This window comes from Trachurus trachurus (genome assembly GCF_905171665.1).
Source record: "Trachurus trachurus genome assembly, chromosome: 6".
NCBI classification, from domain to species: Eukaryota; Metazoa; Chordata; class Actinopteri; order Carangiformes; family Carangidae; genus Trachurus; species Trachurus trachurus.
Window position 1 is genome coordinate 30442951 of NC_139897.1, and position 14066 is coordinate 30457016.

Here is a 14066-nt window from a genome sequence, read left to right on the forward strand (position 1 = left end):
TGAAAGTAAACTTTAACAGGACGTGGGGGAGGGGAGGGGAGGAGGTCACGTGATCTGAGTGGAGAGGCTGGTGTTTTTACTGCTGTTTATTTCTCCCACTTTAAAATATTACACAATAGAAGAACTGTGAAGTACAGACTCAATGTTCTACGTTGTACCAGACGGCTGCATTGTATACAGTAGAGTACCCTAACCCTAACCCACTAATGAGCTGCCTCATAGGATATGCAAGGTCACTGCTGTTTTTTGTGCCCTGCTTTTGTCTGAAAGCATGTTGTGGGCAAAATCAAATCATTTTCATTGCATTAAAAAAAAATCCCATTAAACCATCCACGGGGAAAACACGAGAGAGTGGAGAGGAGGGACTGCAGGTGTTCACAGGTGAGGCACCTAAGCTGCGTGAAGCAATTTGAATATGAATTTGAAAGTTTGTCTCGGTGTAGGTAGTAAATGTTTTTGGTTATTTATTCTTTTATTATTATAATTATTTATTTTTATTTCATGTAGCCTACTTTAACGTCTTTTTTTTTTTTGTTATTCTGGCGTGGTGCGTCTCTTTGAACGCTTTGAAGTCGGAAATCGGAGTTTTCAACCGGGACTTTCTGAATTCCGAGTCGTCTCGAACGCAGCATGAGAACGCGACGTCATTGCGTCACATCCTCGTTCGGGGCTACGTGCCGTGCGTCGCTGTCCCCGCCCACCGCGGGTGATTATTGTGTGTGTGTGGTGTCAGGTAGTGAAACACGGTCTCTCTCTGTTGTTTCGCCCCAGAAACGGCCCCGAAAACCCGGACTAATCACCGGGGAGGAGGCGGGAGGTCGCAGCGGAGCGGGTCTGGGAGGAACCCGGACCGGTTCGGGGCGGATTTGAACCGGTTTGGAGCGGGTTCGGCTCGGAGAGAGAGAGACGGGAAGCAGCAAAGTTTGGTCCGGCGGCGGCGTCGGTTCACGGTGAGACGAGACACACCTACTCTGTCCCCTCGCTTCCTCGCTTCCTTCCCTCAGGACCTCGGCCTCCTCTAGGGGGGAGGAGGGGGGGTCCACCCGGGTCCAACCGGGCCAGACAGGTCCCGGTTCGACCCCCCCCCACGAGCTCCGCAGGTAACCGGCAGGTGACCGGTCCAGGTGGCAGCGGCTCTACAGGCCTGAGATCAGCTGCAGCACACTGAAGGAAGTGTTGTTGTTTATTAATTAGCTCCATGATGACGTGGCTACATTTATTATTATTATTATTATTATTATTATTATTATTATTATTATTATTATTATTATTATTATTATTATTATCCCGGGCAGCAACCCTGTAGCTCCACCTGTCCACAGTCCTCCAGGTGATTGACAGGTTTAATTTAATTTAAAGCAGAAGTAAGCGGAATGTTTGTGTTAATATAATTAGTCTTAAAGGGACAACAAGGAGTTTCTATTTGGTTATAAAAAAGTCTCACGTTAATGTGGATGAATCTACGCTACCCACACTTGTTATTGGGCCCATTTTCGATAAATAATATATCGTTTTGTCTCTATCGTTATTTTGTTATTATTAGTGGTGGCGGAAATGCTGGTCGAGCCGACCAGCGTTTCTTTACTTTCGGTTTCGTGGCGAGTCATGAGAATAACGCCGCCGAATCACCGTTTATGGTCGGAACTACGACGGTATGTGATCGTCTTCCAACCTCTGACTTTAATTCTTGATGCATGAAAACATGAGTCTGTCTTGCGCCGGTCAAAGAATTTCACGGTGCGCGGAGGCTCATAAATGTAGTGTGAAAACGCTTCGCTTTTCCAAAACTCCTCGTTGTCCCTTTAAATAGAGCTATACGCTATGAGATAATAATGGAACGTTACGAAACGGAGCCGTTTTCGAGGTAAATACAGAGTCTGCTTGCTGAAAAACTGTCCCTGAACGCAACGCGCATCAGCGGTTTTGCATGAATTTCCCTCTAAAACAACTCTGTCTCGTAACGTTCTATTATTATCTCATAGCGTGGTGAATGTGCAGGTCACAACTTGTCCACGAAAGCGTTTTGGAGTTTTGGGATTTTGTATTTGATGAGTTTGATGAGGGAAACCAAGAAATTCCATTAGCCTCCATAGTGTAGCTCTGAGCAGCCTGCCGCTCCGCTCCTCCGTTCTAAAAATAGCTTACACCGACAAATAAAGGTAACGAACCTACTGCTATGACTATAGCGATTATGGCAATGGGCCGATTTGCCAAAATGTTGAACTATCCCTTTAATGTCAGTCCGACACCGACCTCATCATGGTGACGTCAGGACTCTACAGGTGCAGGTGCTGATGACTTTATACTCACTCAGTCACTCAGTCACTCAGTCAGTCTGCTATCTGTCACCTGTCACCTGGTAGTCATGGTAACAGTCACCTGTCTCACCTGTGCAGGTAAAGAATAACAATAACCATTAGAGGCGGTCGGACCAGTCTGTCGTCACACAACAATAATACAATATGTAAAAATAGACACATATAGAACATCATCATCATCATCATCAGCTCATTGAAGTATTGATTACCTGTAGATATAAATCAAACGTACTGAGGTGATTATTTAATTTTTCATTATGAATATTTTTTTAAAATAAGATGAGACTGTAAATTATTCACTCACTAACTTTAATAAAACATGGACAGATCTCTGTCTGTACCTGCTGAACGACTGGAGTTCAGTCTGCTCCTAAAAATACCATTTAACAGCTTTAATGTTGTTATTATTTGGGTCCCTGAAAAGCTATGTATAAAATAAATGAATTATTTATTAATGTTGATATTATATTATATTATGTCCACAATAACTGCTCTTATACGTCATATTGATTTCCTATCTTAACCCTCAAAACCAAGTGTTAAGGGCTGTTTTGTGACTTAGTAATGGGACACCCCTTAAATACAGATACGTCTTCAGACTGTGGACTATCTGTCAGTTATTACTTTGGGTATTAGTTTTTTGTTAGTTAGTTGAGTTAGTTATAAATTGATATTCAAACAAATAATCTGTATAAATACCATAAACCACGGACATATTCAGCTGAAAGTCACTGCATACCACGGCTTATTGAAAGGTAAACACCAGCTGTAACTATCTTTAGATAACTCTGCGGCTACGGGAGATGACATCAGCCCTGTCATAGGCTGTATCTTGATTAAACAACTTAACTACTACATTACCACTGAGAAAAATGACCATTTTGTAACTAAACCACAGCAACACGGCTTCTCCGCACCAGGCGGCTACTGACAAAAGATTGTAACATAAAAGATAAGGCTAAATGTTATGCAACAATGAGGTAAATCATCCATAAAATGGGCCTAAACTAAGACAATACCATGGTTTTCGTGATATTTATATCTATATAACAAAGAAAATAGTGCATTCAGGGTAACCCTTGGTCCCAAGTCATCTATACCAAAAAGTTTATTTTAATTTTTTTTATTACAAATGACACGCTAACATATACCAATTCAATGTTACATTAGGAAAATTAATTTAATTTAAACCAGTATCTGTGCATTTACCTTTATTTTGGCGCTTATTTGCCAATATAGTTCCGACATAATCTTTTTTGTAAAGTGACGGTATTTAGGAATCATGACAATTAATTAATTATGGTGTTTAATACTGCAGTTAATTGTGAAAACAAGTAATCATGACATCCCTAATTATGATATATATAACTGAATTCAGATTTTTTCCCCTTCTTCTTGCATATTTGCAGAACCAGATAACTACACAGTCACAGTCTTGTTGTTGTTGTGTGGTTGTTTTCCAGACAGACCGTGTTAACGATTAGATACAGAGTCAGTTTCCATGTGAAGCGGTCGGACCAGTCAGACGACTCGGTGACCGACGCTCTGTCTGAACACCTGAACACACCTTCAGCTGTCACGCTGTCGCCGCTGACGACCGTGGAAACGACCGGTGACATCTGAGAGTCGGTCAGAGGTCCAATCCTCTGGACTTTGAGTTTAATTCCCACTCAGGAATGATGATGATGATGATGATGATGATGATGATGATGATGATGATGATGATGATGATGATGTTTGTTGAGTCTTGGACCTGAACAAACTTTGACCCTTGATGGTTTGTTGTCCAGGGCGTCTCCATAGCAACACAACATTAATGATGCTGACGAGTGTGATTCACATATTGCACTTTGATTTATTATGACTTCAGTCATTGTGCAGCTCCAGATTTGATTGTAAGACACACACACACACACACACACACACACACACACACACACACACACACACACACACACACACACACACACACACACACACACACACACACACACACACACACACACACACACACACACACACGTTCACACTTATAATATATTTTGTCAACATCAAGTGTTTGGACTGTGGGAGGAGGAAGGCGGAGATCAAACCTGCAAGGTGACAGCACACTATCCACTGATCCACTGCACCACCACGCCGCCACTTTCCACATGTACAGTGAAATGTAAAAGTTTGTTAATCCAGACAATTATATCACGTATTGTGCTGATTTTTTATTTTTAACTCTTAGTCAGGATTTTACACAAATGTAACACACATCATGGAGGCAGATTCCAGTATATTGATCCTTGACTAATCAAGTAAATGACTAAATAACTTACTAATTAGATAAATAACAAGGAAAAACAAAAAGTAATGGAAATAATGTTTATTCTGATAATTATGAACAACAATATACAGTTTAACACGAATGTGAGTCAAATACCTGAGCTCAGCTGTATCATTGTCATCTGGTGCAACTCATTATTTGTTTATTAATCTGGAGAAATCTATTTTTTAAATTAATTGTTTGCCCTAAAATATTGAAAAGTGACACTTATTAATAACCTTAATAACCCTAAAACACAGTTTATAATCACATCAGACAAAGACAAGTTAGTTTTTTAATACAAAGAAAGATCCAGCTTTAGTCCAGGTTTAGACGTCACTCAGATGAAATGTGTTTTTCCTCCCTGAACAAACAGAGACGACACCTGGTCGACTCCTGAACAAACAAAACCCTCCATGTTAAACTGCTCAATTATCTCAGGTTGGACTCATGGTTAGTTCAGGTTCAGTTCGATTAAAAGGCCTTCAGAGGGTTTATGAAAAATATCTGTCATTGTTTTTTTTCTTTTCGTTCATGTAGAATAAAGTTTCATTTGATGAAGCAGCAAATATGTTCAGTATTTAATAATATTATATTTAATAAATGAATTTGTAAATACTTGTGATCAATTATCTGACCTTTTTGAGCATCAATCCTCCACTAGAAGTCACAATATAAAGTTCAGTGAATTTCAAAATAAAAGCCTTGGAGACTCCTTCAGACAGCTGCAGGAATCCTCTGCTGCTGTTTAGTCTCAACATCTGGATTCATTTGAATCTTGGACACTTGTATCTGTTTGAGCTGATTCATTTCGGCTTTGATTGATTGATTGATTGATTGATTGATTGATTGATTGATTGATTGATTGATTGATTGATTGATTGATTGATTGATTGATTGATTGATTGATCGATCGATTTAACAGTTTCTGAACATGTTTTTATTGGAGTTGATTCTTTTTTTGTTCACATAGAATAAAGTTACGTTTGAATAAAGCTGCAGGTCTTAATTGATTATTTAGTGATATTATATTTGTGGGTCCTTCATTGATCAGTGCTTCCTGTGGCTCCGCCCCCTCTGCTCAGTCTCTGCAGCTGATTGGTCGGCGGCCATGTCCCGGTAGAGCCCGGTCTCTCGGCGACGCCCACCACCACTACGATGCTGAAGCGTCTGGACAAGATCCGGTTCCGGGGCCAGAGGCGGGACGAGTTCCTGGATCTGGCCGAGTCGCCCAACACGTCGGACACCGAGGGCGCCGACGAGGGGGCGGTGGCAGCGGCGGCAGCCACGGTGAAACATCGTATGTCCATCAGAGAGCCGTCGGAGGAGCTGAGGGACGATGGAGAGCAGCAGAGTGACGCCCAGGTGAGGACACACACACACACACACACACACACACACACACACACACACACACACACACACACACACACACACACACATGAGACGATATGACAAAAAAAAATCCTTCACGGTAGGGATGTCACGATTACAGATTTTCTTGGTACGATTATTGTCAGAGAAATAATCACGGTATTACATTTATCACGATTATTATGCATTGATTAATTTCATAATACTATTAATGTGTAAATTCAAATATTGTTAAAATATACATCACTAATTATAAAATATTTTAAATATCTATTAAAATATGACCAATTATTAATCCACCAGTGGAAGTGTCATCGATACCAAATGTTTAAGTTAATTTTAATCTTTTTTTTTTAATTACAAATGACACTCTAGCATCTAAATTCAATGCTACGTTAGGTAAATGGACCAGTATCTGTGCATTTACCTTTACTTTGGCGCACATCTGCCAACACGGTTCATACATGATCTTTTGACGGTATTTAGGAATCTTTGCGATCAATTAATTGTGGCGATTAATACCGCGATTAATTGTGAAAACAAGTAATTGTGACATCCCTACTTCACGGTTATAGAGAGCTGAAGCGGAAGAGAAACTCGCCATGGGACCTCAATTCGGAAAAAGTCTCCATGTAAGTGAACGGGAGTCAAAATTTTATTTCGTGATCCGATTGAATTGTATCATGAGAAAAATATCTGGGGCCGTATTTACAAAGAATCTGAGGCTTAAAAGTAGCTCCTAAGGGCCGGATTTAGGAGCAACTCCTAAAAAAAGTGGGCGTGTCAGTCTTAAATTTAGGACTCCTAGTTTTTTAAAATAAGAGTAATTCACAAAGTATTTTATGCCTAAAAGTATCTCCTAAGTCTGGGAGAGCTTAAAAGTCCTCGTGAGGACTCCTAACTCAGTAAGACCTATTCACAAAGAATCGGTAATGGCTGCAGCCAGGCAAATGTTTTGGAGACAATGGAGGACTGCGATTTGCTGCGGGGGGGGGGCTGGAGCACCTGCCCCTTTGCCCAGTGCCTTTCTGTCTGTGTTTTTATTTTTATTTTTTGTTACAGCAACAATATCTACAACATTTACGCTATAAAACGGGAGCAGTGATGGTGACTGTCCAATATAGGCGCCACAACGGTCGGTCGGACCGAGGTGACTGCGACCGCTGCGATGCAGTCGTGCTGATGTGAGCCAAAAATATGTTTTAAAAGTTGGTGAGTGCGCTAGACACATCAGTTAGTAGTAATAGCTCATGTGATAGGGCAGCTCCCCCAGTAAACCAAACTTGTTGTCAGTCTGGGTTTGAATCCTGCTATAGGCCACACATTTGGGTAATGCATTTTCTTTTCTCAGCATTATTATGATCATCATATATAATATTAGGGCTGTCAACGAATGTGAAAATTAATATTCGAATGTGGGAAGAAAAAAAAACATCAGCGCCTGCTTCACGAGTGGGCACACTGACCCTCATAGGAGTTGCATTTGCACAGCGTCACTCACTGCTGAAAGTGGAAGTGACACGTGACAAAAACTGTAGCAGAAAGACGCAGATGGCAGAGAGAAACATGAATGGACAGACAGTTCAGAGCCCAACTTGGCAGCAGAGAGACTCGAAGCAATCTAAAAAGCCACGTCGGACCTGACGGCAAAAAAAAAAAAAAAAGGTCTGTATCATCACTAGATAAAGACTCCAGCTCCTTCTTCTCTGTGCTCAGTGTTCATCCATACATACCAGCCTCCATGTGAACACAGTGATAAAACAGTGTGTGTGTGTGTGTGTGTGTGTGAGAGCCATGTAATGTCCATGTGTGCATGCTGACAGAGAACGTGCTGCTCTGACCCCCCTCCTTCTTTCAGGGTGCAGCCTGCTGGAGCCCAATTCGGTCCGGGGAAGTGTAAGTGTGTTTTTACTTTGAGCAGCACATTCAACCATCTTCACACTGTCACATCACTGACGTCATGAGTCTTCATCAAACTGTCAATAACTGATCACATGATCAATAACTGCAGCTGTGTCTTGTTCTCTCCATCAGATTCCTGTCGACTCACAATCGACACAAACACAGTGAACACAAACATCAAACTGTCTGACAACAACAGGAAGGCGACACATGTGGAGGAGCATCAGTCATATCCTGATCATCCAGACAGATTTGACCACTGGTCTCAGCTGCTGTGTTCAACTGGTCTGACTGGTCGCTGCTACTGGGAGGTCGAGTGGAGAGGAAACGTTTATATATCAGTGAGTTACAGAGGAATCAGAAGGAAAGGAGACAGAGGAGACTGTTGGTTTGGAGGGAACGATCAGTCCTGGAGTCTGTTCTGCTCTTATGGTCGTTACTACGTCAGGCACAATGACAGACGGACAGAGATCTCCTCCTCCTCCTCCTCCTCCTCCTCCTCCTCCTCTGTCCTCAGTCCTGGAGTCTGAATCAGTTTTATAATGGTCATTTCATGCAGCACAAAAACCATCAGCTACTAATCCTACCAGCTAATGATTTTTCTAACATGCCACTGACTTCATGATGTTTGTAGATTTAAATGTATCTTGACTTTGAGACTGATTGTTTTTTATTATATATTTCTATAATTATTACCTAACTGCTGTTTCTTGGAAACTGGAGCCAATTAACACTCAGGACTTCATTTTCGTTTATTAGTGACCATTGATTGGTTCATGGATTGTTTGGGATTTGATTGGCCGTGCACATTCCTGTTTGACTACACTACATGGTTGTATGGTTTCAAGCTGACACAATAAAATATAAAATAAACATGAACTCATGTTGAAGACCATGTTTCTTATTTGGCAAGTCTGACTGTAGCAGGTGACAGCAGGTACGAGACAGAGTTGTTTTAGAGGCAAATGCAGCCGGAACTACTTTCCAGACACGGCTGCTGGGCGGAGGGATTTCAAAAGCACCAGTAGTTCAGAGTATTTGCTTCATGTGTCGTAATGTTACATAATTATACATGATTATTTCATAGCGTGGTGAATGTGCAGGTCACAACTTGTCCACCAGAGCGTTGTGGAGTTGTTGGATTGTGTATTTGATGAGTTTGATGAGGGACAGGGGACATGTACCGTTCACCTCCATTGTGTTCACTGAGCAACTCACGTCTCTGCCCCGCTGATCTCAAAACAACATGCACCGATAATTAAAGGTAATGAACCTACTGCTATGACTATAGGGATTATGGTGGTAGTAGAATTTGCCACAATGTTGAACTGTCCCTTTAACACATCATCACCCAGTTCACAAACCAGTGGCTGAGCTGCTGGCAGGAGGATCTGTCAGGCTGGATCAGGCTCCATTAAACCACTGGATCATGTTTCACACTTCACACGCTGCTTCACTTCCTGTCTGAGTCCTGACGTGACCTCTGCCAGCTTCTGTAGCTACTGATGCTGTCGTCAGCTACACACACACTGTCATTTATTATGGGCGTAATGAAATCCAGATAATATAACTGATATAACCCCCTAAATAATCATACAATTGCAGTGAATAAAAATATCTACAAGCATCTGTGAAGGAGTTGTTGTTTTCATTGATTAATTAATTTTTTTTGCAAGCAACCAAAAGTAATATTTTTAATAATCTGATGATGTGTGGCTGGTTGCAAGTTTGCTGGTAGGAGGTAAAGCTAGAGGACGCCACAAAATAAATGTGCTAGTAGGATTTATATAAGGTTAATCTACCTCTTTATTTTGGCATTCCCACAGAGGCTGTATGAACATATCACACCACCCCATGTCATTAATACAAAGTTAATGATTTTGTTCTCTCCACCTGACAGAGGCTTTTACAGGTGATTTTAAGATAAAGTTGTGTGAACACCTGCAGTCCCTCCACTCTTCTCTTCTTCATGTTTACCCCGTGGATGGTTTTATAATATTTTTTTTAATGCAATGAAAATGATTTTATTTTGCCCACAACATGCTTTTAGACTAAAACAGGGCACAAAAAACAGCAGTGACCTTGTACAATATAATCATACCAAAAACATGAGGCCGTCTGGTACAACATAGAAACATGAGTTCTTCTACTGTGGGTGTTGTCCCTGCTGCAGTGGATCAGTGTCGCCCCCTGCTGACAGTCCTGACAACATAACAACAACACACAGGGGAAATACACAGGGTGACATCAGGGGCGTGTTTCATCAAAGTCGCTAAGAAAATCCAGACTATGGTGTAATCTTGAATCTTGAATTAACGCCAACTCCAAACCAAGCCCCGACCCGTTCCATTAAACAAGATCAGCTGGCTCCACTTGATGCTAATTCAAGCCTCACCTGGTCCAAGCCCACACCGGTCGAGTGCCTAAAATATCATAAAATGGCCCAAAGCAAAGGGACCGAACGCACCAAAGCTTCTCCACAGCCGACTAAACGTTATTTATGGAGACTTACGATGAATATAAGGACTGTACAAGAAGAAAAGGAAACACTGCTCTAGATGGATTGTCTGTTAAAACAATGATTAAACAATTACAATGACTCTGTATAGTAAAAGCTGTAGCTACTGACACCCTGAGTGAGGTCATGAATGGTGTGGGTAACGCATGGGGTAACGTTACACAGCTGCTGTTAGTAGTGCCCCCAGTATCCCTATCTTGGGGTACCTACTACTATACAAAAGAAAAATCAGAGAAATGTCCAACTCTCTTGCATCACAGAGGAGGTCTAGAACAATACGACTGACAGGATCAATGCACAAGTGGCACAAAGTTCCTTCTATTTCAGCCTCATATGAATCCTTATTCTAGGTGTGTCTTATAGCTCAGTGGGTAAAACAAATAGTTTTAAACATTTTAGTCCACGCTGCAGCGAGTCTGGGAACGTTGATGGAACTGAACTCTCACTAAAATAAGCGAGACTCGGCTGTTGAAGTCAGATTTTGAGCTAAGCGAGCTTGATGGAGGAACCCCCCAGGTGTTTGTCACTGTGAACTGTTTATTGTCACAGTTACACAACAAACAGACACGGACACATGACTCAAGTGTCACATTATGGTTGTATTAAATTACTGTGTGTGGTGTGTTTCTCAGATACTTCAGGTGACGTCTGCAACAACTTCTCACTCACCTGTTCACTCACCTGCAAACTCATGTGGTCATTCATTGTGACAGAATTTTTAGGAATATTAACAAAGGAAAGCACTCGGGTCTGACATACAGCTTAGGGTTTAGGCAGAGACAGAGGTTCAAATTACAACAATTACTCATCAAAATGTTAAAATCTGCTAAAAACAGGGCAAAGGGAAACCAGTCAGGGCTGAGGTGAAGCTCTCTCCAAGGCCAAACAGCAGTGATTGGGACAGTGCAGCCACCACAGCCCTGCTATTGACCAATGCAACAGTGCTGTGCTGCATTGTTATAGAGGTAGACCAGGAGACTGTATGTATTATTCTCATGTGTTTTCACCACCTCTGTAGTGAATAAACCCAGGAAAACAATCATATCTGAGTCATCTTTGTTCCTGAGCCACACTTATTACACCTACTATAAGTTATCAGGAATCTTATCAGCAGATGGACTTTGGCCTTGTGGTGGTGGAGCAGTGGATGAAGCTGGTGCCTTTCCTGTTACTCATTAATTGTTTATTGCTTTATAATTTCCATAGTATATTGTTCACTTCACCTGGGTACATGTCATTTTCTGTTACTGTAGCTTAATGAAGCTTAGCGAAAGTTCGGTCAGAAAGACTATCTCTCCAAGCATGCTCACTGAGTCTATTTCATCTCTCCCGCTTCCCTCTTAAATCCACCCCTCAGCACGTGTCCTCATCCAATCACAATCCGCCACCTTCTCTCCTCCTCCAATCAACTTTCATCTGTCATGTTTAAACGTGCTCTCTCTCTACTCTCATTCAGCTGTCAACCAGCCCGCAAAAAACTCAGCAGGCATCATCGCTACCACCACCAGTGTCTGGGCCCGGGGGAAGTCCTCTTCAGATAGAAGCTTCACATTCATCAATCTGTCTTCTAAACTGATCTGCTCCCTGGGGCCTAAGCACCAAAATATTATTTGTTCACAATAATTGTCTTTCTGCTTCACATCCCGTCTATTCCATTCTTAATAATCTGTCCTGATTGAACTTCCCTCATGTAACTTTGGTCTGTAATATTGTGTGTGATAAAAGTTCTTTGTACACTGGGGATTTTATTTCATGGAGCAAAGTGCAGCGGAGCAGATTCATTAACCAGATAAGATTACAGTATCATATCCAACAGGTGAGTCACAGTTCATAGTTTAACACCAACAGTTGTGTCGCAGTTTTTCTCCTGTGGCAGTTACATGAAGAGAGTGGTTATTTGTGTGCAGCTGGAGGCAGCTTCACCGCCTGAATCAGCCTGTGGAGGAGGCGGAGATGAGCCGCTGCTCTCCCGCTGTCTGAGCCACTGATCGCGGCCTGAGCTCGTCCGGACAGCCGCTGGAGAACAGCTGTGACTTTGTCTGTGGTGAGTGGTCTGTCATTAGATTTACACTACAGGACTGATGTGGACTCAGTGTGGCGGGCTGAGCGGCTCACAGGGTTTTTAATATGATGTTCAGAAAGACAGTGAACACCACAGAGGCTCCTGCTTCAACAGCTACTACAGTCTATTGATCAGTACTGTTACTGCCTATCATCAGTACAGTGTCAGGTACTTGTACTTTCCTTGAGTATTTCCTTGTTGTGCTACTTCCTGCTTGTACTGCAGCTGAGTTGAGGCCCAGTTGTTGTGTGTGTAACAATCAGCTGTAGCTTGTTTGATCCAGTGGTTTTCTACAGGGACGCTATCCACACAGAGACTGTGTCACATCAACTCAGTGGATCTCAGTCCTTGTGTGTGTCAGTGGATGGAAACAGTCGTCCATGGATCATGTTGCTGGGCTGCTCTTCACTTCACTGCAGCTTCATGACGCCATCTAGTGGACTGATAGTAGAAGTACAGCAGCTGATGGCAGCTTCCTCTTCCTCACTGCTGTGTGACTGCATTCAGCTGACACTGATATGAAGCAGAGGAGAAGAGCCAATCAGTGGAGGAGCAGCTGGAGACATGATGGACATGTGAGCTGCTGTGCACATGAATGATGTGTGTTTCCTCTGCAGGTGAAGCTACAAAGTGTGTGTTAGCTGATGTGGATGTGACCTCAGCAGCATGGATCAGTGTGAGGACAGAGAGGAGGGAGCCCCTCCCTCTAAAACCACTCTGTGTGGGGGACATCAGGGCCAGACCAGAGGTCAAAGGTCAGAATTAAAACTGTCAGACTTTTCTCTCTAAAAGTCAGTTGCTGTGTTTATTTAAAAAAATGAAGATGTTCTTTATCAGTTTTTCTCCAACATGCACATTTATTTAAGACAGAGCAAGATGGCGCCGGTGTGTGTGGCCTGCCGTCTCTCGCTGGCAACGCTGTTTGTGTGTGTGCTGTTTGTGTCGATCGTTATCTCTAATGTCAGCTCACTGCTTGTGTACGACCGCCAAACACTGTTGGAACTTCGCCCCTCTGCCAAGGACTTGGTGAAAGTTGACCACGATGGTCATATGACGTTTCGGCCGGCTCACTTCCCCAGCAGGATGCCTACCACTCACCTGAGGCACTCCCTCGCTCCACTCCCTCGGCGCAAACGCCGCCGCCGCCGGGGGAAACGCAGCGGCCAGCTGGTAAAGCTGAAGGCTCTCTCGGCACGAATTTCCGTGGCTTCCCGGAGGAGAAACGGAGCGGTACCTGGTCTCTTTTTCCACACGCGATCGCTGGATCCTGTCGGCACCTGGCTGGTACCGGTCGTCGGTTCGGATGAGGAAATCCGCCCCCGCGGCCCCTGTGCTCCTCACCCCCGCTGGCGTGGAGTGAATCCCCGCCACCTACGGACCCTGTGTCGAGCCCCACCAACAGCCGATGCCTCGGATGCGACTGTCCGCGCCAGGTTCGGCCTTGTCAACGCAAGATCGCTGGCAAATAAAACTTTTATTCTAAGGGATTTCTTTATGTCCCGTGGATTGGATTTACTCTGTGTAACGGAGACATGGCTGAGTCCTGGTGAGTCTACCTCTCTTGTTGAACTCTCACCACCG

General features: G+C 43.0%; 1 protein-coding gene and 1 pseudogene across 2 annotated transcripts in view; both read left to right on the forward strand.

Moving 5' to 3' along the window:
* LOC310987928 overlaps nt 1–14066 on the forward strand; it is a 198261-nt pseudogene that overhangs the window by 75227 nt on the left and 108968 nt on the right. The gene's annotated exons all lie outside the window — the stretch shown is intronic.
* LOC310987218 (uncharacterized protein) lies at nt 701–11964 on the forward strand (the record flags this gene model as incomplete). The annotated part of the gene is made up of 7 exons (XM_083973408.1): nt 701–950; nt 5715–5994; nt 6579–6635; nt 7066–7187; nt 7862–7899; nt 8038–8353; nt 11880–11964. The coding sequence occupies exons 2-7, from the start codon at nt 5788–5790 to the stop codon at nt 11962–11964; spliced, it is 825 nt and encodes a 274-aa protein (XP_083829534.1). The 5' UTR covers nt 701–950; nt 5715–5787.